Source organism: Coregonus lavaretus (genome assembly GCF_964263955.1).
Source record: "Coregonus lavaretus genome assembly, chromosome: 22".
Taxonomy (NCBI): Eukaryota; Metazoa; Chordata; class Actinopteri; order Salmoniformes; family Salmonidae; genus Coregonus; species Coregonus lavaretus.
The window spans coordinates 8,291,997-8,317,878 of record NC_140009.1 but is presented as its reverse complement, the minus strand read 5'-3'; the positions used below and the strand labels follow the sequence as shown (position 1 = coordinate 8,317,878).

The 25,882-nt window shown below is 45.8% G+C and overlaps 1 protein-coding gene across 7 annotated transcripts; it reads right to left on the bottom strand.

The window, feature by feature from the left end:
* Positions 1-25,409, bottom strand: LOC311150205 (ubiquitin carboxyl-terminal hydrolase 19-like). 7 transcript variants are annotated; one of them, XM_084187557.1, is made up of 25 exons: positions 25,068-25,409; positions 23,772-24,075; positions 17,639-17,767; positions 17,266-17,402; positions 16,555-17,094; positions 16,073-16,433; positions 15,701-15,860; positions 15,527-15,598; positions 15,292-15,407; positions 13,719-13,936; positions 13,266-13,470; positions 12,896-13,029; positions 11,782-11,955; positions 11,468-11,578; positions 9,659-9,769; positions 9,307-9,549; positions 9,061-9,179; positions 8,715-8,858; positions 8,229-8,575; positions 6,856-6,966; positions 6,547-6,763; positions 5,670-5,822; positions 5,402-5,568; positions 4,637-4,812; positions 1-1,131 (listed from the first exon to the last, which is right to left on the bottom strand). In XM_084187557.1, the coding sequence occupies exons 2-25, from the start codon at positions 23,920-23,922 to the stop codon at positions 991-993; spliced, it is 4,437 nt and encodes a 1,478-aa protein (XP_084043683.1). In that variant the 5' UTR covers positions 23,923-24,075; positions 25,068-25,409; the 3' UTR covers positions 1-990. The 7 variants fall into 7 exon arrangements, with proteins under 7 accessions (XP_084043683.1, XP_084043684.1, XP_084043679.1 ...); XM_084187558.1 differs by having other exon boundaries at positions 11,797-11,955; XM_084187553.1 differs by lacking the exon at positions 1-1,131 and adding an exon at positions 1,368-3,758.
* Positions 25,410-25,882: the final 473 nt, after the last annotated feature.

Here is a 25,882-nt window from a genome sequence, read left to right as displayed (position 1 = left end):
TCCAAAACTCATCTCTGCCAGGCAACTTTATTCAAGTTCCTACTGAATCAGAGTGTATATTCAAATATCCTGTTAGCGCTTCTCAAAAAGGGTTTCATTTATATTAACAATGTATATCTTATACACAGCCGCATTCTCATTAACCCTCACTTTACATTTGCGGTCCAACACAAATTAAGGGAGGGGTGTACAAGAGTCTACGTAAACAGAAATAAAGATATGTAGCAGAAGTGGTAAAAGCATTCTATTCTACGGCTACTGTGTATCAACATGCACATTTCAGTGTGTATCAAGTTGGCATCTTCCCAAAAATTGCATCCACAGGATTTGATAAATTACCAAGTAAAAATGTTTTAAAATCTAAAGCAAAGCAAATAAATCCAAACATTTCTGCACACTACAATGTCAACCCAGTTTACAGAAACCAACAAAGACCACAACATACAGACTAAACCTTGATGAGAAGTAGAAAACACCCCCCCCCCCCCCCCACCCCACACAAATAAATGCTTCCACACCCAGACAGACAGACACACACACCACTCCCATCACCATTTTCCTTCAATCCCAACAGGCTGGGGGGGGGGGGGTGTTTGATGTTAGCAACCTTCCTTTGTGACCTCTGAACCAGACAACCATTGGCTGCAACCTGGAGGCTCTGGGGCAACAGGAGTGTGGAGGCTTTTGTTGTATGTGCAAACACGTGTGATAAGTATGTGTGAGGAAATCTGTTGCATGGATATTACTACATATACAGCATGAGCTGGTATGTCCACCACATCTGTGGTTACATGTGCTGGTCCTTTCGCCCACAAAAGCACTACTGCCATTTTTAGCATTGCACCACTGAGGGGACGCTTTGAAGACGCCCAGTTTATTAGTAAGCACTGAAGTGTTTACTGAGGAGTATATTTCCCAATGTTGCCGCTGGCAACGATCCACAGCTGGAAACTTATGCCAGGGCGGTGGAACCTCAGCCTCAGTCATGCCTTAGTCCACCTCCTCCATGTTGCTGTAGGACAGAGCAGCACATTCTCCAGAGTGTCCAAACAGCTCAGAGGTCACCTCTGGGGTCAGCGGAGGGGGTCCTTCAGGGTCCAGGTTGGTCCCAAAGAGTGCCTGGCTAGAGGCCTGTAAAATAAACCAGTGTTACAAATCATGCTTTTCTCTGGATCAGCTCACTTTCAGGAAGACCAGGCCCGTCTTATCTGTAAACAATCCAAAACCAAAAGCACTGGACTGACCCATTCCTTGCAGACACAAAACAAAACTCAGTTCCAATTGGCTGGACAATTTCCATGTTTGAAATAACATCCAAAAGATTCCAGAGAGAAACTGATTGAAAAATAATATTCATTAAGACAGCATAAAGGTTGACATTTTATTTTGAAAAGCAGTACAAGTGTTGGTTTATTGGGGCAGCATTGAGATAGAAGGACCTGTACGCTTTATTGCTGGGAAATGTCCCACTTTCTTTTAAAATAAAATATTCCATTGACAGAGCGATTTTAAGATTACGATTTTACAATTAAGATTACATTTACATTTAAAATCGTACAATTTCTATACAGCGTATACAAGCAATCTTGAAAATATTTATGCTATAAAATATACACTTCCTTACATCAATAGCTTTCACTTTACACCCACAACCATAGGGAATCTTTGCCATCTGTAGGTAGCCTAGATCATTCACATATCCTGGGTCGACAGTTCACTGAGACAGAGAGTAAATGCATTTTAAATAAGATGAAATACGTACTGCATACCATCACGCTCGGATAAACCACTGTGAGACATACTGGGCATTTAAAGCTGATAGTGAATATACCTGGCCTCTAAACCCACTCACAAGGGGGAGCGTTATGACAGAATGCACTGTGATATCCCTGAGACTTGAACATATTACTACAACACTATTACAGAGGTTAGTCCATATACCAGCAACACAGATAATCATTAAATGTAGCAAATTTCATTGATATTTGGACGGCATCTCCCTTCTAATGACCTGACGTCACTTCTAAACTCAGCTTCATACTGTACATCAGCGCACGTATTATTTTGCTCAAACAGTCGTAAAGCTCTGACATAGCTAGCTACTTCACAAAAAAAAACTTAATGCAAAGCAGCACATTAAAGGTTAAACAATTAAAAATGGCTTTCATTTAGTATGACAGGGATAAGGAAAACGTACGGACAGCAGGGTTGGGCTCTATTTGCACATAATCTCTTGCACATCTAGCATTCCAGTGTTAATACTATTGTAATTATTTTGCACTATAGCCTATTTATTGCCTTACCTCCATAACTTGATACATTTGCACACACTGTATATATATTTTCTGTTGTATTTTTGACTTTGTGTTTTTTACCCCATATGTAACTCTGTGTTGTTGTTTTTAATCGCACTGCTTTGCTTTATCTTGGCCAGGTCGCAGTTGTAAATGAGAACTTGTTCTCAACTGGCTTACCTGGTTAAATAAAGGTTAAATAAATAAAGAAATTTAAAAAATTCCAATTGAAGGCAGTCAATTCAGGAAGTAAACAAAAATTGCAATCCAATCATCTAAAAAAGGGCATTTATTTTCAATGACTTCTCAATAAACTGAAAAGTAAAAGCTATTTATTTCAAAAGTTCACACATTTCTGAATTTTAAATTCAAATCATTTCCTGAATTAACGGCCTTCAATTAGAATTGAGCCCAACCCTGGTGGACAGAAAGCAATAAAACTGCTGAATTAAGAGCTTACCATTGACAACATAAAATCAAAAATAAAATCAGCAACGTGACAAACAAGCAAAAGGCACATAATAGCTTACAGTAAGTCTAAACACTCTGTATTCATTGAGAAGGCAAACACACATTTTAGCTGTCTTCAGGTTACAGTATAAAGTCATGACTGAACAAAGCATGCAGTAATGCCCATCATACCATCCTGGGATGGAGCTAAAGGATTACATATCTGTGAATGAGCAGTACTACAATATCTTATTCCCTCACCCACTCAACACTATTACAGTAGGACTTTAACCCTATACCCTAGTTCAAGTCCTCTCAGCAGCATCACTTCTGCAAAATATAGGCCTAGCCATTCAGAAAATTTGCATTTCATATTTTAGTACTAAAAACCTACATGTGAGAGAGACTTGGCATGGACACAAATAAGGGGAGGATAAGTTAAAGGCCTGTTGGGTTGAAGTATGCTTGAACTACAATTTAGCGTAGATTATACGGACATAAGTTATGGACTGCGGTATATAATAAGGCCAAGTCTTGCTGAGGAACGTTCCTAGTAGACGCTACTAGGCTTGATTAATGGATATGCTATGTATAATTTAGTTTTACATTTTTAATGTGTTCAGCAGCATATTGATTTATAGGCCATCTAAAAAAAAAAAACTGTTTTTTATATTGGCATGGATAGGTCATTAGGCTTTTCATTTCTTAGTGTATAAGCGTACGTGTGTATGTGTGGGGTGTGATGATGGCCACTTAGCCCCAGTTGGCTCTGTAGAGTAGGTTCAGTAACAACGCTAGTAAAGCAGCCAAGGTACCCAGGACGAAATATCGGACGCAGTCGTCGTCGGAATAATTCAAGATCCTTTGGAGCAGCAGCAGCCGCCGCACCTGCCCCTCCACCCCCTCCACCCTCCTGGCTGCTCTTCTCCTCCCCAGCCCGGGACGGAACAGGCCCCGGCGGCCCTCTTCAACACCCTCCTCTTCCTCCTCCAGTTCCTGCCATATCAGAGAGGCCTGCGACGGCGGAAACCTGTGTCAGCTTCTGGGAAAGGATTGGTTGTAAAGCAACGCCACCTCACCACAGCCAGACCTCCAGCAAACCCTCCCCATCCACTGCCCTCTGTCTAATTTATTAACGGTGTCACAGGCCACTGGGTCAAGGACAAGCCAGACTCTTTCAAGGAACAGCATGAGGACACCTCACATCATTATTTTTAACAGTTAGCTAATAGATTAATTAAATCACAGATAATTTGTAACCACAGACAGACTCCCACCCTGAATATAAACTCATGAGCACAAGAAAAACGTACCATACACCCAATCATTTTCACAGGCATTCCACAAAGTTGTGCCTTGATTGTGAATACACACAGCTGTAACTTATTAATCCTGAAGCAATGAACTTTGTTTTCAGCATTTGGACAGAAAACAATGACGCTTAGAAGCCAAAACAAATCAGATGAAAGGGACTTCAGGTTAATAAGTTGAAACATGTGTGCACAGCTTTTCTCCAAGCACCTATTCAATTTAGAAACTATCATAAAACTCTTGATGAACAAACCAATGGCCTAGAGCAATGAAATTAGATCCATCGTCTTTCTCTCATTATAGCTTTAGAAGCAGAATACACATTACCCCTCTGGCAATGGCAACTGAGATCATTTCTCATTTCTCTGAAAGCACCACAAGCAAGCAACCAAATATCACTCCATGAAGAGGAATAGATGAATGAATACAGCATTACATCTCACTCGTGGTAAAAATGTCATCTCAGAACATTTAAATCTACCTCAAAAGAGGGGTTTGGGGTTGAGGGGGAGTCATGTTTGGATCCTGGTATGTCCCTAAGGATGGGGGGGGGTCTCAGCGGTAGAGAATGGCGCCCTCACCTGGCTGGTAGTGGCTCCTGCAGCGGTGGGGGACTCGGCCCCCAGGGGCCCCAGGAAGCGAGCTGGTCGTTCCACGGGGGAGTTGCGGCGGCGGTAGAACAGCACGTACGCATAGCGCGTCACCACCTGGCTCTCCTCCACCATCGTCACCGTGCTGTCATCAAACAGACGCCAGCCTGGGGGGGGGGGAGAGAGGAGAGGGAGGGTGTAGGAAGAGGTGGAGGTAGAGGAGGAAGGTGGAGGAAGGTGGAGGAAGAAGAGGGGGAGGTGGAGGAAGAGGAGGGGGAAGTTTGAAGGTGAGGGAGAGGAGGAAAGAGGTGGAGGAAGAGGTGGAGGAAGAGGGGAGGTGGTGGAGGAAGAGGGGGAGGTAGAGGAGGGGGGAGGTGGACGAAGAGAAGGGGGAGAAAGAGAAGGTGGAGGAAGTAGAGGGAGGTGGAGGAAGTAGAGGGAGGTGGAGGAAGATAAGGTGGAGGAAGTAGAGGAAGAGAAGGTGGAGGAAGTAGAGGGGGGATGTGGAGGAAGAGAAGGTGGAGGAAGTAGAGGGGGGATGTGGTGGAAGAAGAGGAGAGAAGGGGGAAGAAGAGAAGGGGGAGGAAGAGAAGGTGGAGGAAATAGAGGGGGGATGTGGAGGAAGAAGAGGGAGGTGGAGGAGAGAAGGGCAGGTGAGTTCATTTTAACAGTATGAACAGAATATAACATGTTAAACCAGTTTGCCATGGTCACAAAATACAGTATATCCTACTTCATTCAAACAGAGCCACTCACCGACATCACTGCGCTGGCTGTTCTGGGCACTGGGCAGGCGTGCGTAGGCAGTGTAGTGACCTCCGATCATGCCCCCGTAGTGATTAATGACCGCATAGAGGTCATAGATGGGCGGCTGCTGCATGTCGTCCTTCTGACCAATACAGAACTTACTGAGGTCCAGGTTCCTGAAAGACAAGAAAACCCCCCCCAAGTCATTGAGTGTATGGTCAGTGTGAGTAAGTGACTAATATGAGAAGTTGTGTTTATAATATGTAATGATATGTACCTGACGGGGAAGTCGACCATGTCGTTGATCTTGTCCCTCCAGATGAAGCTGCGGAAGGAGAAGCGTTTGAGCTGGATGATGAGGACGTTGGGCAGACGCCACAGCAGCAGCTGCTTAGAGGCCTCTCTGTGCTGCTGGCACTTTGGACAGTACCTGAGAAAGAGAAAGAGGAGCGAGCAGAGAGAGAGGCAGAGAGAGAGAGAGAGGCAGAGAGAGAGGCAGAGAGAGAGAGCGAGGCAGAGGCAGAGAGAGAGGCAGAGAGAGAGGCAGAGGCAGAGAGAGAGAGGCAGAGAGAGAGAGAGGCAGAGAGAGAGAGAGAGGCAGAGAGAGAGAGAGAGGCAGAGAGAGAGAGAGAGAGAGAGAGAGGCAGAGAGAGAGAGAGAGAGAGAGAGAGAGAGAGAGAGAGAGAGAGAGAGGCAGAGAGAGAGAGAGAGGCAGAGAGAGAGAGAGAGAGGCAGAGAGAGAGAGAGAGAGGCAGAGAGAGAGAGAGAGAGAGGCAGAGAGAGAGAGAGAGGCAGAGAGAGAGAGAGAGGCAGAGAGCGAGAGAGAGGCAGAGAGAGAGAGAGAGGCAGAGAGAGAGAGAGGCAGAGAGAGAGAGAGGCAGAGAGAGAGGGTTAGGGACAGAGAGAAAGAGGGAGAGAATTTCTGTTAGGTGGTGTTTTGATGGATTACAAACCTAACTTAGTACGAGAACAGTCTGAATGTTAATTGTGTATGTGTGTTAGTGCATGGCTTTGTGGGACCGTTTGAATGTTATCTGTGCATGTGCACGTGTGTTAGTGCATGGCTTTGTGTGACTGTAGGGCTACATTTATTTGAGTATGTCCACATGTTAGCGTATGTTGAAGGCTACGTTAATATGCGTGTATGTTCGTACCATGCCTCCTCTGGTGCCAGCACCTCAGGCTTGGTGAAGAGGTTGAGGCACTGCTCCAGGGTGAAGTGTCCAGCCCTGGCCGTCTCGCTGACCGACCCAGGGTCCTCCTCAAACTCCAGCTCCTTGGACCGGACCAGGACATACTCCTTGAGACGCTCGTTGTTCTTCCACACCAGCTCCAGGCTGGAGTCCTCAGGGAGGTCCAGAACTGCCTCTTCTGTGGGGAACACATGACAAACAACAGTAAGACGCTGAAGAACACATATGGTAAAGGAGTTCCATGTTGAATGATGCACAGGAGGGTTTGACCTTTATCCTCCAGTGTCTGCTCCTTGCTGTTGGAGTCGAGGATGGTGATGTAGAACTGAGAGGCGTGGCTGGACGCAGACTCTGATGGTTGCTGGTAGCCTGTCACTGCAGCTAGATACACAAACAGCAGAAAATACAGCCACAAATCACAGAGTGATCCACAGAGGAACGACTTACACAACATGACCAAAAGTATGAGGACACCTGCTCCTCGAACATCACATTCACAAATCATGGCCATTAATATGGAGTTGGTCCCCCCTTTGCTGCTATAAAAGCCTCCACTCTTCTGGGAACGATTTCCACTAGATGTTGGAACATTGCTGTGGGGACTTGCTTCCATTCAGCCACAAGAGCATAAGTGAGATCGGGCATTTTGTTGGGCGATTAGGCCTGGCTCGCAGTCGGCGTTCCAATTCATCCCAAAGGTGTTCGATGGGGTTTAGGGCAGGGCTCTGTGTAGGCCAATTAAGTTCTTCCACACCGATCTTGACAAACCATTTCTGTATGGATCTCGTTTGTGCACGGGGACATTGTCAAACTGTTGCCACAAAGTTGGAAGCACAGAATGGTCTAGAATGTCATTGTATGCTGTAGAGTTAAAATTTCCTATCACTGGAACTAAGGAGCCTGAACCATGAAAAACAGCCCCAGACCATTATTCCTGCTCCACCAAACTTTACAGTTGGCACTATGCATTCGGGCAGGTAGCATTCTCCTGGTATCCACCAAACCCAGATTCGACTGCCAGATGGTGAAGCGTGGTTCATCACTCCAGAGAACGTGTTTGGCGGCGATCTTTACACCACTCCAGCCGATGCTTGGCATTGTGAATGGTGACCTTAGGCTTGTGTGCTGCTGCTTGGCTCCCGATGAACAGTTCTTGTGCTGACGTTGCAACCGAGGACAGACGATTTTTACGTGGTACGTGCTTCACCACTCGGTGGTCCCGTTCTGTGAGCTTGTGTGGCCTACCACTTCACGGCTGAGCCGTTGTTGCTCCTAGACGTTTCCACTTCTCAATAACAGCACTTACAGTTGACCGTGGCGGCTCTAGCAGGGCAGAAATTTGACAAACTGACTTGTTGGAAAGGTGGCATCCTATGACGGTGCCACGTTGAAAGTCACTGAGCTCTTCAGTAAGGCCATTCTACTGCCAATGTTTTACTCTGGAGATTGCATGGCTGTGTGCTCGATTTTATACACCCATCAGCAACGGGTGTGGCTGAAATAGCCGAATCCACTAATTTGAAGGAGTGTCCACATAATTTTGTATATATATAGTGTATCTATGATCAGGTGAAAAAAATATTTCTCCATATGATCAGTTGAGAAATCTCATACTATTGAGATGTTGAGATGCTTGCCTTTACCTTCTGGCCTGACAGCTTTCTCACAGGAGGTCTCCTTCTCTCCCTGGGAGTCCTGGGAGCCAGAGGAGGGCTCAATGAAACCTGAGTCTGTGGTGTGGGTGGAGAGGGCGTCTGGGTCTCCGGCTGAGAGTGCCGAGGCCTGGGCTGTCTCTAGTGGAGACTCAGGGACCAGAGAGGAGCTCTCCTGCTCAGAGTCCCCTGCCCCACCCCCAACGCCCCTGGCCTCATCCCCTGGCCCCACACCTTCAGAGATCTCTGCTGGAGGAGGAAGGTCAGCCCGGCACTGGAGGACCTCTGGGGACGTCCTGCCAGACTGAAAGGGAGGCTGGAACACGTTCACCGAATACCTACACAGAGATATGGGGAAAAGGGTGAGACCACATTGTAATCAGGTGACAGTCCAAAAAATGTCAAAGCAGCAAGTTGTATTGACATCTAAAGAGCAGCATTCATATCATCCATCAATTCCAGCGATCCCAATGGTACCTTGAGTATCCTTCCAGCAGCTGGGACAGACGGGCGTAGGTGAGTCTGGACTCAGGGACGCTGACCAGGAAGGGAAGCCCCACATTCTCCATGTTGGGGCGACACAGAACCTTGTGGTTGGACCAATGTTTTTTCTGGCAAACTCTGAAACATGAAGGAAAAAAGTTAGGTTGGATTAAAAACTAAACGGATTCATTTTTTATTCATGAATCATTTAGGAGAACAGGAAATAGTTCTGAAATAGTTATCCTGTGTCATTGTGTGTTATTATTGGGATATTTCCTCATTAATCGCCTCTGCGTCATTAGCGCCAGGCAGCAGACATTTATTTAGTGTGTTGACTCACTGGTTGCAGTAGCCAACACGGTAGCAGCGGGTGCAGCGCTTCAGTTTCTCTTCCTCCGAGAGAGGAGGCTTCAGGCAGGCAGCACACTTAGAGATTGGGATACTGGGGACCTGAGGCCTCTGGACGGGGGGACAGGGAGACAGATGAGCTGAACACAGAGACAGACACTAGGTAACACACTAGGGACTTGTGTTATAGTTCCGGAAGGTTCGAATAGGACGGCAAGGAAGGCTGCTGGACATTTACCTGCTGGACTCTGAGCAGCACCACCCTCTCCTTGGCCAGCTCTTTAGACAGCACCTCGAAGCAGAAGAGCATGTCTGAGGAGGAGACTGTGTCCAGGGAGTGGGATGGGAGGAAGATCCGATGGAAGCGACTCTTCACTACCTCAGCCAGTCTCAGGTTCTCTGCCTTGATCCTCACACTCCTAGAGATGGACTCCAGGACCTCAGCTGTGCTCGAGTTATCTTTACTCACACTCACAAGGAACTGACACACACCAGAATCAGAGGAAGCAGACTTGGTCAAATAAATCAGTCAAATCAAATAATAAACCGAAGCCATCTGCTATCTGAATGAAACCAATATGTCATCTTACCTTCATGGGTTTCTTGTGAGGCTCTTTAGCAAAGTAGAACACTGTGAGGACCTTCTGCTTCTGGGGCAGGGGCACGGGAAGGTAGAGGAAGGGGTCAAAGGTTATGGAAACCTAGAGAGAGAGAGGGAAGGACATTTGAACTTTTCAAAACAGGTCAAGTAGAACTTCCTATCGCAGCACTAAATAAATTAGTTTCTTCCACTACAACACAGCCAGCCACCAACACCAATCCTCAATTCGTCTAATAACTCTGATGGGTCCATTTTTCTCCATTACTGAATTAGGTTTCCCTCCATTGCAGCTTAACAGCCAGGCCCCAAGTCTCAAATCATCTGCATCATATTAACTCAGAGTCTAAGCCCTGTCTAAACCAGGGGAGGGGGGTTTCTACTAAGCTATATGGAATTGTTTTAAGAAGGTCATACCAAGGATCAATTAGCTATTTGATTTTGAAAAATATATATATTTGATGAAATTTTTTTTGGGGGGGGTCTTACTGCTTTTAGCCCATGTATTTAAACTAGGGGTGTAACGATTCGTTTTAACAACGATTCGATTTGTATCACGATTCGTGGTTGTCGATATGATTCAAGGACGATATTGGTTCATTTAGAACGATACGATCCGAAACGATTCAGTGACTTGAAATCGATTCAGTAACCTTTTAGCCAAAAATTCAACCAGTGTGACTGAAATAAATACCTGGATACTGGACAGTGCAGGTGAAGTTTCCTAGATTCCTGTTTCTTGTAAGGACCGCAATGGTGGCTTGATAATTTCTCGCTCGTCGGCTTCTCCTCTGTCGTCCGCCATGCTATGTTTTGTTGTCTTTGCGCCGCTGTTGGCGCGATGACGTCACGGATAGGCAGACTGAATCGAGTAATGTTTAAAGCCTTTATCATTAAAAGTGCTAAGAAAAAACATCCATATAAAGTCTGACGTGCTTAAATCCAATGGGTTATTTCCTAGTATCGATACAATCGATTTATTACATTTTAAAACGATGTTAGATCGATATATGTTGTCCAAAAGGCCAACTCGCCGAGCACAGATCGATGTAGTTGGATCATAGGAATATAAATCGATACATCGATGTAGTAGATGGATCGTTACACCCCTAATTTAAACCCATATTTTTGGCACTAAACAGTCTCCATATACAGTATACTTCCATTCATTTTTTCAACTGTTACCGGGGGACCTTCAGACGAGTCTTGTGAGGCCTGTGGGCGTCCTAGAGCAAAACAACAGACATGTACATCTTCGTGAGAATCTCACATTTTAGTGTAGCCCAAACGGTTTGGATGTTACAGACGATTCTGCGAGAAGACCAGTTTTCGGGATGTCTCATGGTCTGACAAACACCGCTCTAGCTTTGTCACCTTTCACCGCGAGATGCGGAAGTGCGACATAGTCGAATGCAGCGGATTGAGACGCATCCAATGCAAAAAAAAAACGGATACCTTTAGCTTAAACTAACAGATCTTTATGGGGATTTGTTATTATTATGCTAATTCGATTTCAGCAGACATCGATCTTAGGGGGTTAAATGCCCATTATCATGACACCTAAGGGGCAGACATGCCTAAAAACAACAGTCAGGGTCTGTTTTCAGGAGTGGACGGCCGTAGCAAACAGAAGTACTATGTGGTTTCATCCCAGTGAGTTTGACTGATAAACTGAAAGACCAGAAACACCTCCCAGTCCCACTGAGCCTCAATAAAAAAAAACACAGTTGAACATGAACACCCAGATATAGTCAGACAGGTGTTATTGGGAATTGCAATAATTCCCCTGTTTGTGTCTTACCTTGGTGCACATGGGGCAGACAAGCTTGGATTTGTACTGGCCCTGGAAGAGGTCTACAATGAACGAGTCGTTTCTCATCTTGTGCCTCTGCCACGCCTCATCTGCCACCACCTGTTAAAACAGACACACCATGTCACAACTGGACCTGAAGGGAACCGTGACACAGCAGTGTCGTTATGAGTACGACTGCCTCTGTATTGATTGCCGTTTGGGGTTTTAGGCTGGGTATCTGTAAAGCACTTTGTGTCATCTGCTGATGTAAAAAGGCCTTTATAAAAAAAAATTTGATTAATTGAGTATGGTGCTGCTCAAACCTCTATTTCACCCACCTCGTCCAGCCGTCCGTCTGAGTCCACTGTCTCTGTGTAGGGCTTGTTCTGGATGCGGTTCAGGTCCTCGTGGAGCCCATCCAGGAGGAAGGCCATGAACTCCTGGGCATCGTGCTGGGCATAGCCTGTAAACTGACTGGCCTTACTGGCCACGATCGCCTGGAGAATAAAGACAAAACATCTTACTGGCCACGATCGCCTGGAGAATAAAGCCAAAACATCTTACTGGCCACGATCGCCTGGAGAATAAAGCCAAAACATCTTACTGGCCACGATCGCCTGGAGAATAAAGCCAAAACATCTTACTGGCCACGATCACCTGGAGAATAAAGTCAAAACATCTTACTGGCCACGATCGCCTGGAGAATAAAGCCAAAACATCTTACTGGCCACGATCACCTGGAGAATAAAGTCAAAACATCTTACTGGCCACGATCGCCTGGAGAATAAAGCCAAAACATCTTACTGGCCACGATCGCCTGGAGAATAAAGCCAAAACATCTTACTGGCCACGATCACCTGGAGAATAAAGCCAAAACATCTTACTGGCCACGATCGCCTGGAGAATAAAGCCAAAACATCTTACTGGCCACGATCACCTGGAGAATAAAGCCAAAACATCTTACTGGCCACGATCACCTGGAGAATAAAGCCAAAACATCTTACTGGCCACGATCGCCTGGAGAATAAAGCCAAAACATCTTACTGGCCACGATCACCTGGAGAATAAAGCCAAAACATCTTACTGGCCACGATCGCCTGGAGAATAAAGCCAAAACATCTTACTGGCCACGATCACCTGGAGAAAAGATGAGAAGACTAAAGGCTGTACTGTAACCCTAATACTGGGTGCTTGGTTTAAATATGTGTGGAGGGCATGATGGTGTTGTGGTAGCTCAGTTGGTAGAGAATGGCGCTTGCAACGCAAGGATAGTGGGTTCAATTCCCAGGACCACGCATATGTAAAAATGTATTCATGCAAGACTAAGGCGATTTGGGTTATTTGGGCATCTGCTAAATGGCATATATTATACTATTATATATTATTAAATAACAGGAGGGAGTTAAAGACAGGACTCTCAGGAGAGTGGATTGTCACCTTTAACTTAGAGGGCTGGAAAGCATGGTGGGTACCCTTCCACAACGCCCGCAGCAGCACAGCGAACCCGATGGCCAGCCGACCACCTGTCCCCAACGGGTTATTACAGTTGATCTCATTCTCAAAAGCCCGGTCTGCAAAGACGGGGAGAGAACACAGTTAATGTGGTTTAATATCAGTCACTGAAGTTTCATAAATTGACTTGCATGTTGAAACATTTTTTATTAGAAAATACTTTATTCCCTACAACGTTACATTTCATTTTTATATTTACATCTCCAGAGACATATTTCATAAAGGATTTTAAAAAGTGATCAGCTTAAACAACGAATGACAGACAGGAGGAAAGATGAAGATCAGAGGAGCTGACCATGAAAGTAGTCCCTGAGTTCCCGGGTGTTGGACAGAGACTGGATGACACTGTTCATGAAGCAGGTGTTGCCCAGGTTGACCAGGCCTGTGAAGCCTGGCAGACACACCTTCTCCTCCTCCTCCTCCTCCTCCTCCTCAACGCTGCGCTGGCTGCCAGCAGGAGGAGCGTGGGTCATGGGCTGGACCATGCAGGTGGGCTTGGGCTTAGGGATGAAATTCCATGAATCAAATCAACTTTATAAAGCCCTTTTTACATCAGCAGTTGCCACAAGTGCTGTACTGATACCCAGCCTAAAACCCCAAAGAGCAAGCAAAGCAGAGGCAGAAGCACAGTGGCCTGGAAAAACACCAACCCTCAAGGCTCATAGGATAACATGATAAAGAAATATGATTCCTTCCCCCTACTCATTATTCTCTCTCTCCCCCTCTCTCTCTCTCTCTCCCCCCTCACCGTGACTACAGGCTCCTGTTTGATGGGGACATGGTCTGAGACGGTGCGGGCTGACACACTGTCCAGGCCTCCGTCCTCTGTCCGAGGGGGCTTGGGTTTCTCCTCCCCCACCCGGGGGGGCTCCTCCTTGGCAGGGAGGGTGTGCTGGCTGCTGCCCGGCTGACTCGTCTGAGAGGACGGTCCGGAGGGCACAGCAACCTTGGCGCCACCCACTGCACCTTAAACAGAGGAGGATGAGCTTGTGGTCAACGACAAACGACTGTCAGGACCAAGAGAAGCACATTGCATACGGCCAAGTGAACGGAATGGCCCTGTGCACTTGAGATTCCTTTAATTCACTACTAGAAACGTGACAGTGCCTACCTGCTGGAAAACTTGTAAAAGTAGTACACCAACTACATCTATGCCTACTAGCATTGTAAAGTATATCAAGAGATACTAGCACCAGTAAAATGACAGATATTACAAGTTAAGGACATAACCTAGGCACTGCAGTTCTGCACTGACACTCAGACCCGTTGGCTTGTGAGAGCAGCACACTGAGTTACTGGATGAGTTTCAGTGCTCAGATTCCTGTCCGTAGTGCTGCCTTGAATGTAAACACCCACATGCCTGCCTATCACAGTCACGCATAACATTTACACACTGAGTAGATCAAACATTAGGAACACCTTCCTAACATTGAGTTGCCCTCAGAACAGCCTAAATTAAAATCGGGGCATTGGACTCTACAAGGTGTCGAAAGTGTTCCACAGAGATGCTGGCCCATGACTCAAATGCTTCCCACAGTTGTGTCAAGTTGGCTGGACGTCCTTAGGGTGGTGGACCATTCTTGATACACACGGGAAACTGTTGAGAGTGAAAAACCCAGCAGCGTTGCAGTTCTTGGCGCAAACCGGTGCGCCTGGCACCTACTACCACAACACGTTCAAAGGCACTTAAAAAAACCCATTGTAAAGTGGTTATCCCACTGGCTATAAGGTGAATGCACCAATTTGTAAGTCGCTCTAGATAAGAGCGTCTGCTAAATGACGTAAATGTAATGTAAATGTTAATAATTTTGTCTTGCCCATTCACCCTCTGAATGGCACACATACACAACCCATGTCTCAATTGTCTCAAGGCTTAAAAATCCTTCTTTAACTTCATCTACACTGATTGAAGTGGATTTAATAAGTGACATCAATAAGGGATCATAGCTTTCACCTGGTCAGTCTATGTCATGGAAAGAGCAGGTGTTCTTAATGTTTTGTACACTCATATATTAGGTCCACACATCCTGGTATCAACCCTCCCACGTAATTCACATGCTTAAAGACACATTAGGACAAGCTCTAATGGTTTCCTAGGATACTGGTTAGACCTACAGTCAGTTACAGTCAATTGGTTCAACTGAAACGCGGCCAGTCAGTGTGCTCCTCAAACAGCAATATAAAGTAAGTCAGTTAATACATTTGTGTGGAAGCCATTGTGTGTGTAATATTTATAAGGGCCTGCTATATTTCAAACTGTGTGACAGCTAGTGTAACAGATGTCTATAACGTGTGCAGTAGAAGCCAGGCAGCAGGAAGACCTTGTGTTGTGGGGGCCTCCAGGCCCCCCCAGCGCTGGCTGTGCCTCTTCTTCAGGGTGATGTCTAAACGGGACGGGGTGAAGGCGTACGTAGACTGCTCAGGCTGGATGAGGTTCCTGCAACAGAGGATCCCAGCTTGTCAGACTCATGGTCTCAATGAAAACCAAGGGGCCGTGTAAACATATCAATAGAAATGCCACAAACTCACAGACCAAGTTGGACTTCGAAGTCTTACCTGAGTTTGACTTGCCACTTAAAGACCGTATTCGCTCCGCAGTCTGCATGAAGGCGCAAGAAATTTGCATCGCTGTTTGAAAGGGAAGAGGGTTCAGTAAGCCGGAAACACCACTAAAATGTAATCAAGATCCACTAAGGCCACCGAGGTGAAAGGTCAGAAGGACTAAGTTACCTGGTCTGGAAGAGGAGTGTGAAGTCCTGTTCCCTGAAGATCACCCTGACCGTCTCTCTGAAGATGCCCTTCATGTACACGTTGACCACCATCAGGTCTGTCCCTTTCTCGTACGAGTCGTTCTTCAGCAACTTCAGGTTCACCATTGGCTCTGGAACTGCTAAAAGATAACCACAGCGTCACGTTTCAGATCACTGTATGCAGACCACGGACTCTATCCTCACGGCAACTGATCTGTCATTTCTCTCACAAACCACAGTACTATAGCCATGTTTCTGCATTGAGCTATCCTGACAAATTATTTGCGTGACAAAAATGTTCACTTCAAATCAGATTCGTGAATTTCAGCGTCCTTTTGAGATGTCCACTGACCATCCTCCTGCTTCATCTCCAGAGGTTCCTCTTTAGACCTGTCCCTCTTCTCCTCCTCTGTGCTGCTGCTGCTGCTGGGGGAATCAGCCTGCTTGGTGGGTGTTGCAGTCATAGGCTCCCCTGATCCTGACCGTTTGGTTGGTGTTAGTCTCTCAGTGGCCTGGTCAGCCTCATTCTGAGACGCTCTCACTAGCGTCTCAGAGTCAGTCCTCTCAGCCTCCCCTGGCCTCTCTGTTCTGTTGGTGTTTGTGGAGGCTCCAGCCTTGGGGCTGAACCCAGCAGTGGACACAGTTGCTGCCGGTACGATTACCTCTTCTGCCCCAGCCTTGAAATCAGACTCTGGGGCCTTCTTATCCTCCATCTAAAACAATAATGGGCGTTTACAATCAGATGCAGAGCAGCAGATAATCACAAACAAATTTGAACCCACACAGTACTCAGTGCCTGGTGAGATGGTGCAGTCTAGAGAAACTGGGACTCACCTGAATTTTCAACTCCTGCTGCGTGTGGCTGACGGCTACCTCAGGTGTTGTACCCTCATGGCCGTTTCCTAGCAGCTCAGCTCGATTGTCACCAGCTGTAGATGTCTGTGGGTCCCGGCCAGTGGCAGTGGGGCTGTGTGGTTTCCCATTGGCTGTGGACTTGGGGTGTGTATCCCTGGGTGTATCTGAGGTGGGGTCCTTTGGGGGACGGACGGTGCGCTTGGCACTGGGCTCCTGAGGCAGGTCCCCTTTACTGACACTGACAGGCTTGGTCTGCCCCTCTTCTGCAGCCTTCACCCCAGCCTCCGGCCTGTCAGCTGGTTTGTTGTTCATGGTGCGTTTGACACCGCGCTCTGCTTTGCTACGCCTCTGTTCGCTCTGTGCCGGTGGAGCAGAAGGCTGGGTGGACAGTTTGGGCTTGTCTGCCATCTCCGGGACAGATTTCTCTGGCTTTACCAGCGGCTTTACCAGCGGCGGCTGTTTCTGGTCTTTGCCGTTCTTGGCCTCCACGTTCACAGGCTGCTTCTCTTTTTTATTTTGCTACAGAGAGAAGACACAAAATGTTGCAGATTTTCTATGTATTGCTTTAGGAATTGTGTTGAAACCTTCGCAAGGGATAGGCAATAGGCATACAAAAAGATGGCAGTTGATGCTATTCCATGAGAGACCCATATGCTCAATTACAGCAGGGAGGGCTGCTGGCAGACTCACCATAAGGGAAGGCCAGGAGTGGAAGGGGATCTTCTTGTGCATGACCAGAAGGAGGAAGCCACCCTTCTCTTTGTACTGCACTTTGCTGCAGGAGCCCTCAATCTCCTCATGCAGATGACAGTCCCACTGGCGCCCATCTGAAGAGAGAGCAGTCACGGGCCATCAGACTAGCTCGAATGCTGCATGGTCACAGTGAAAGACTAAACGCCATGCAGATCAAAGACACGTACACACACTCCCTCATTCAAACGCCATCTCCGCACATACACACTTAAAACGGACATGTAGCCTATACAAGCATCACATACACTTGGGCTATAAAGACATGTAGGTGGCCTAGTTAGTTTGAGGTGTGTGTAGCTTGTGATCTGACCTGGGAAGTGGGCCTGACAGTCCGTGTCGGTGAAGGTAGTGGCGACGTCCTCCACCCTCTGCACCCCGTCTCCACAGCGCAGCCTCACGATCACCTCATTTGCATTCTGCTTCCAGTCCACAAACACATCTACACAGCACCGAACGAGCAGAGACAAAACAGTCTGTCAGAGGCCTACCACAAGGATCACCTGCAAAATAGAACACTTTGTCCATAGCACATGCTGTGACGGTGTTAGGCAAGTACACAAATCAACCTAGAATGGTCTACAACAGATCAGCATAGTTTGTCTCAGAGGACTAGATTAGGGTTGAATATTTTACCGGTATTTTACAAAACTGTTCCATCCCGAGAATAAATCCCGGTATTTTTCAGGTCATGCATGTGCCATGTATGCGAGTTCAGCTCAGTCTACTACAGAGCTCATGTTCACCATTACTACAGACTATCTCGTTTATTTCCCCCCTCTCACACACATACTGTATACAATTATCTCCCCCTCTCCTCCTTCCTGAGCCTCTCTCTCCCCTCCTTCCTGAACCGCTCTCACACACACAAGCTGTAGAATGACCCAGGCAACACCGCACCCTCTACAGCTGGGATCCCAGTCAGGTTGTATTCCATGTGACCCCCCTCTCCATAAACCCTGCTACGGTCCACTATGATTTTACCATAGTATTGACATTTGTCCTTCTTTGAACAAACTGCCAAATTACTCTTACCAATAGGGTAGTCCGTGGTGTCTTTCACTTGTGGTTTCTATAAATTGTTGAACGGCCTGTCACTTGCACATAGTTACATATACATTGAAAGTATGATATGTATTTTACTGATGTGTTACACCGCTAAAATATGAAAGAAACTGGGGAGGTGCTCGGTGCGTATCAGTGAATGGCATAGACAACAGCCAAGGCATTGGAAGGACACAAAGGATATAGTGTGGACAATGGGACCGAGGGTAGCTAGATGAGGCAAGAGGAGGATGCTGTGTGGGTGGAGACTCATGCCGGCCGGTCAGCCCTCTGAATTGAATGGGCTAATGTGTTCTGGTCGGAGAGAGCAGAGCAGGAAGAGGCACAGCAGCTTTCTCTCGTGACCTTGACAAAGCCTGTTTCCCTAGGTCTGGCCTTACATCAGCTAGGATTACAACTCTTCAGCATCAGCACATGATACCTACCTACAGCAGCTATTAGCCAGTGTTTCCCCTATATGCATTTAGCAAGAGGGCGGCCTCTAAAACCACGCTATTGGCCACACTTTATTAGCAAACATGAATGGCTGGTGATCATGCATGAGCTCACTCAATCAGCGATCACATCTCAATTTCAGACACAATACTTAGACATGCAAGATGCCGCCGACAGGCATGGCAGCTCTGCTTCTAGCTCCTAAGCAACTTTGCAGTTTTTTGTTTGTGTGTGTTATTTCTTAAATTATTAGCCCAGAAGAAAATATTATTTCTTATAAGCATTTCGCTACACCCGCAATAACATTTGCTAAATATGTGTATGTGACCAATACAATTTGATAGCTGCTGTACATTTGCTCAGCAGTGGGTCTTGTACTAGATATTCTTACTCAGTATAATATGTTCAAGTTCTTCTTCAAGGGGTTATGGGAAGTGATATTTCTTGCATCAGCATGTTTACCTGTGAGGATAAACAGAGCCATCTTTCACATACCATTGTTCCATTACAAACTGAAAGCAACATGACCGAAGATGACGCATTGTAACACAAAGAAAAGACATGAGGCCTACACAAACATGTTACATGACCTGTTCTATATTCTACAATGAAAGAGAAGGCTGCAAATGACTAACATCTTACTGGAGGATGTTAAACAAAAATGTGTTGCCTCTTCGCTAAAGGCAAACACTGCATAGATGACACAAAGCAAACTTGAAGTACCGTTCAACACCTCGAGTCACCCCCATTTATCATCAGGTTTTTACATTGAGATGTTATGTCATACACAAATTAAAATATAGGCTCAACATAAGGGCTGTGTTTAAACAGGTAGCCCAATTCTGATATTCCCCACCCCCAACTGGTCTTTTGACAAATCAGATCAGCTCAATAACATATATTTTTTTAAAGACCTGATGTGAAAAGATCTGATGTGATTGGCCAAATCAAAAATAGTCACATACATATATTTTGCATATGTTATCGCAGGTGCAGGGAAATGCTTATGTTTCTAGCTCCAACAGTGCAGTAACACCCAACAATACAGAACAAATCCCCAATCCCCAAAATGTAAATAAATATCAGAACGAGCAATGTTAGATGCGGAGTATAAATAAATATAATGGTGTGAATAGACAGTATATGAATAGAAAAGGTGTTTACAGCAGTAGTTGTATAGGACGAACCTTGACTAGAATACAGTATATACAGTGGGGGAAAAAAAGAATTTAGTCAGCCACCAATTGAGCAAGTTCTCCCACTTAAAAAGATGAGAGAGGCCTGTAATTTTCATCATAGGTACACGTCAACTATGACAGACAAAATGAGAAAAAAAAATCCAGAAAATCACATTGTAGGATTTGTAATGAATTTATTAGCAAATTATGGTGGAAAATAAGTATTTGGTCACCTACAAACAAGCAAGATTTCTGGCTCTCACAGACCTGTAACTTCTTCTTTAAGAGGCTCCTCTGTCCTCCACTCGTTACCTGTATTAATGTCACCTGTTTGAACTTGTTATCGGTATAAAAGACACCTGTCCACAACCTCACATAGTCACACTCCAAACTCCACTATGGCCAAGACCAAAGAGCTGTCAAAGGACACCTGAAACAAAATTGTAGACCTGCACCAGGCTGGGAAGACTGAATCTGCAATAGGTAAGCAGCTTGGTTTGAAGAAATCAACTGTGGGAGCAATTATTAGGAAATGGAAGACATACAAGACCACTGATAATCTCCCTCGATCTGGGGCTCCACGCAAGATCTCACCCCGTGGGGTCAAAATGATCACAAGAACGGTGAGCAAAAATCCCAGAACCACACGGGGGGACCTAGTGAATGACCTGCAGAGAGCTGGGACCAAAGTAACAAAGCCTACCATCAGTAACACACTACGCCGCCAGGGACTCAAATCCTGCAGTGCCAGACGTGTCCCCCTGCTTAAGCCAGTACATGTCCAGGCCCGTCTGAAGTTTGCTAGAGTACATTTGGATGATCCAGAAGAGGATTGGGAGAATGTCATATGGTCAGATGAAACCAAAATATAACTTTTTGGTAAAAACTCAACTCGTCGTGTTTGGAGGACAAAGAATGCTGAGTTGCATCCAAAGAACTCCATACCTACTGTGAAGCATGGGGGTGGAAACATCATGCTTTGGGGCTGTTTTTCTGCAAAGGGACCAGGACGACTGATCTGTGTAAAGGAAAGAATGAATGGGGCCATGTATCGTGAGATTTTGAGTGAAAACCTCCTTCCATCAGCAAGGGCAGTGAAGATGAAACGTGGCTGGGTCTTTCAGCATGACAATGATCCCAAACACAGCGCCCGGGCAACGAAGGAGTGGCTTCGTAAGAAGCATTTCAAGGTCCTGGAGTGGCCAAGCCAGTCTCCAGATCTCAACCCCATAGAAGATCTTTGGAGGGAGTTGAAAGTCCGTGTTGCCCAGCGACAGCCCCAAAACATCACTGCTCTAGAGGAGATCTGCATGGAGGAATGGGCCAAAATACCAGCAACAGTGTGTGAAAACCTTGTGAAGACTTACAGAAAACGTTTGACCTGTGTCATTGCCAACAAAGGGTATATAACAAAGTATTGAGAAACTTTAGTTATTGACCAAATACTTATTTTCCACCATAATTTGCAAATAAATTCATTAAAAATCCTACAATGTGATTTTCAGGATTTTTTTCTCATTTTGTCTGTCATAGTTGACGTGTACCTATGATGACAATTACAGGCCTCTCTCATCTTTTTAGTGGGAGAACTTGCACAATTGGTGGCTGACTAAATACTTTTTTCCCCCACTGTACATACAGTGAGGGAAAAAAGTATTTGATCCCCTGTTGATTTTGTACGTTTGCCCACTGACAAAGAAATGATCAGTCTATAATTGTAATGGTAGGTTTATTTGAACAGTGAGAGACAGAATGACAACAAAAAAATCCAGAAAAACACATGTTATAAATTGATTTGCATTTTAATGAGGGAAATAAGTATTTGACCCCCTCTCAATCAGAAAGATTTCTGGCTCCCAGGTGTCTTTTATACAGGTAATGAGCTGAGATTAGGAGCACACTTAAAGGGAGTGCTCCTAATCTCAGCTTGTTACCTGTATAAAAGACACCTGTCCACAGAAGCAATCAATCAGATTCCAAACTCTCCACCATGGCCAAGACCAAAGAGCTCTCCAAGGATGTCAGGGACAAGATTGTAGACCTACACAAGGCTGGAATGGGCTACAAGACCATCGCCAAGCAGCTTGGTGAGAAGGTGACAACAGTTGGTGCGATTATTCGCAAATGGAAGAAACACAAAATAACTGTCAATCTCCCTCGGCCTGGGGCTCCATGCAAGATCTCACCTCGTGGAGTTGCAATGATCATGAGAACGGTGAGGAATCAGCCCAGAACTACACGGGAGGATCTTGTCAATGATCTCAAGGCAGCTGGGACCATAGTCACCAAGAAAACAATTGGTAACACACTATGCCGTGAAGGACTGAAATCCTGCAGCGCCCGCAAGGTCCCCCTGCTCAAGAAAGCACATATACAGGGCCGTCTGAAGTTTACCAATGAACATCTGAATGATTCAGAGGAGAACTGGGTGAAAGTGTTGTGGTCAGATGAGACCAAAATTTAGCTCTTTGGCAACAACTCAACTCGCCGTGTTTGGAGGAGGAGGAATGCTGCCTACGACCCCAAGAACAGCTTCCCACCGTCAAACATGGAGGTGGAAACATTATGCTTTGGGGGTGTTTTTCTGCTAAGGGGACAGGACAACTTCACCGCATCAAAGGGACGATGGACGGGGCCATGTACCGTCAAATCTTGGGTGAGAACCTCCTTCCCTCAGCCAGGGCATTGAAAATGGGTAGTGGATGGGTATTCCAGCATGACAATGACCCAAAACCCACGGCCAAGGCAACAAAGGAGTGGCTCAAGAAGAAGCACATTAAGGTCCTGGAGTGGCCTAGCCAGTCTCCAGACCTTAATCCCATAGAAAATCTGTGGAGGGAGCTGAAGGTTTGAGTTGCCAAACGTCAGCCTCGAAACCTTAATGACTTGGAGAAGATCTGCAAAGAGGAGTGGGACAAAATCCCTCCTGAGATGTTTGCAAACCTGGTGGCCAACTACAAGAAACGTCTGACCTCTGTGATTGCCAACAAGGGTTTTGCCACCAAGTACTAAGTCATGTTTTGCAGAGGGGTCAAATACTTATTTCCCTCATTAAAATGCAAATCAATTTATAACATTTTTGACATGCGTTTTTCTGGATTTTTTTTATGTTGTTCTGTCTCTCACTGTTCAAATAAACCTACCATTAAAATTATAGACTGATAATGTCTTTGTCAGTGGGCAAACGTACAAAATCAGCAGGGGATCAAATACTTAAGTGGGTAACAGTATGTAAAGATTATTAAAAAGTGACCAGTGTTCAATGACTATGTACATAGGACAGCAGTCTCTAAGGTGCAGGGTAGAGTACCGGGTGGTAGCCGGCTAGTAACAGCGACTAAGACTCAGGGCAGGGTACTGGGAAGAGGCCGGCTGGTGGTGACTATTTAACAGTTGGATGGCCTGGAGATAGAAGCTGTTTTTCCAGCCTCTCGGTCCCAGCTTTGATGCACCTGTACTGTCTCCACCTTCTAGATGGTAACGGTGAACAGGCAGTGGCTCAGGTCCTAGATTATTATTTTGGCCTTCCTGTGACACCGGGTGCTGTAGATGTCCTGTATGGCAGGCAATGTGCTCTCAGTAATGCATTGGTCAAAAGACCAATTAGTGGAAAAATTATCAGAATTTGGCTGCCCGTGTAAACGCAGTCAAATAGGCTTGCTTTCAGCAAACACTCCACCCATCCTAATAAAGCAACATCTCAGGGACGTACCCTCGTGCCTTACCAAGTTAACCACACCTCAAATCTCTCCCCTTCAACCCTCTCACCTTTCTTGTGCTCTGCGTTGGCCCCGGCTGCTGCTCGCTTGGCCTCCCTGCTCTCCTGGTTGGCCCTGTCCTTCTGCTTCTTCTTGCTGGTGCTGTCATCTGCGCTGCGCCGACCCCCATTCCGCCGGCCTGACTCACTGCTGCTGGCCATCTTCAGGCGCTTGGCGCTCACGGGCCGCCCGTCGCCGGCGTCACTGCTGCTGCCGCTGCTGGGGTCTGGTTCTGAGGTGTGCCGCTTTCTGCCCGGTCCAGCTATCTTGGCGATGTAACAGGTCAGAACTCTCCCAGAACAGAATCAGGGGTCCTGAGAAGAGTCAGGGGACCACCACAGTAATGAATGAGTGTTACAGAGCTACGTAAGAGTCATAAAGAGTGTGATATGTGGTGTATATAGTAGGTTACAGAACTATGATCAATTAGGTCATTTACACACATCCACATTTTAAACCTCACCCCTATCAGATTAAACTCAAATTTCAAACATTTCCTGTACATTGATCAGATTGCATTCTGTCTGCAAACATTGCAATACTTATACTTGTGGTGGCTGTCTTATTGAGTATCCCAACACTGTGTGATACTAGCTACTGTATCTAGCTAGCTATCTGTTTTGCCTTGGATGTTGCCTATGAATGTTATACCCTGGATTGCTAGACAATGTGACTAGAAAACATTACGTTACCTTCGGTACAATGCTAACAAACGTTAACTACAATGTCTTTAAGTGGCTAGCTAGACTATTTTTGTTTAATTTACACATTTGGCTATAACAGTATACCTAACATTACACCTTCATGTACATTTCTGCCACAGTCTTTACCCTCAATGCAATGGCGTCATGTTCATGCGGCAAGTTAGCTAGCTAGTGACGACCAGTTACTTAACGTTTGGTAGCTAGCTAACATGCTAAAATGAGTTACTTGGCTATCAATGATCATTGGCCAATCAGTTCTTCAAAAATCTGACAATTCAACGTTCAAATGTTAACAGGTGATCTCTATAATGTCATTAACGACATGGATAAATTGCCAATGTAACGTTAACGTTACCTGGCTATCGAGCTAGCCGGCTAACGTTAGCTAAGCTAACAACAGTTAGCCAACTAGCTTTAGCTTCCTAGCTAAATTACTAGTGGTTCTGGCGAATGTCATTAGCTTGTTAGCTAATTTAGCTACCTAATGTTAGACAGCTATGTTGACAAGCTAGACAAACAATACATATTGACAATAGCGCCTCATGACTTGTTATAATTAAACATAAAAAATATATACTAGCCAGTAATGACCGACTACTTACAAAACATGTATAATTTTGAGTGCCGTCTCCCCGTCTTTGTGCACAATGGCCGGCGAGTCCGTACTTCAGCCCTCGCTAAGCTCCTTGACGGCCGCGGGCCTCTGCTCACCCCTTCCCGCAATCGAAACCCCGTACTCTCTGCTGTTTCTAGAATATTCTCGTTATCCAGGACCCATCTCTTATAGATTCCGAAATATTTTAATCAAATATAGGTGACTTGAATGACAACAAAACGATAAATCGATTCAACCTAAATTACTTTACCAGCCCACGCGAAATGACTCGCACTTTGTTTAGGAACAAAAACAGTCCGAACCGAAATCCACACAGAACACTGACCACTTCCTGAAGGCAGGCAGGCTGAGGCGGCACTGCAGCAACCAACCCCTCACAATGGGATAATCTCAATTGTATCCTCCTCGCGTCCTCTCTCCTCGCCTCCTTCTCAAAACCCTTTGGATGAAAAAACCAAAGGTCCCGCCCCTATGACCTTCTCCTCCAATTGTATTTGGAGAAGGAGGCAAGAGGACGCGAGAAGGGTGCAATTGAGATTCTGTCAATGTGGAGATTCTGCCAATGTGACAAAGGTTTTCTTGGCTGGTTCTACAGGTAGGCAGCTATGCAACCAGAGCATGAGATTAGTAAAACAAGCCTATTATAGGGGGTTTATTATAGGGGGATGTTGAATAAGAAATGAACTAGTTTTGACATGACAATTTTTTACAATATTCTCCTTAGGTGATCCATATCTCTCTCCCCACCATTGCATATGCAATGCATGTTTATTAAGTGTAGTGATGGTGTTCCAGTTTTAT

What these genes read in the sequence shown, in the direction of transcription:
- LOC311150205 (XM_084187553.1), bottom strand. Translation starts at nt 23,922, where the DNA reads ATGGCCAGCAGCAGTGAGTCAGGCCGGCGGAATGGGGGTCGGCGCAGC. An exon ending in CAACGCAGAGCACAAGAAAG is followed by an intron (nt 17,768 to 23,771) that starts GTGAGAGGGTTG and finishes GGTGCTGTGTAG; the next exon opens with ATGTGTTTGTGGACTGGAAG. An exon ending in CTGGCACCAGAGGAGGCATG is followed by an intron (nt 5,823 to 6,546) that starts GTACGAACATAC and finishes TCTCTTTCTCAG; the next exon opens with GTACTGTCCAAAGTGCCAGC.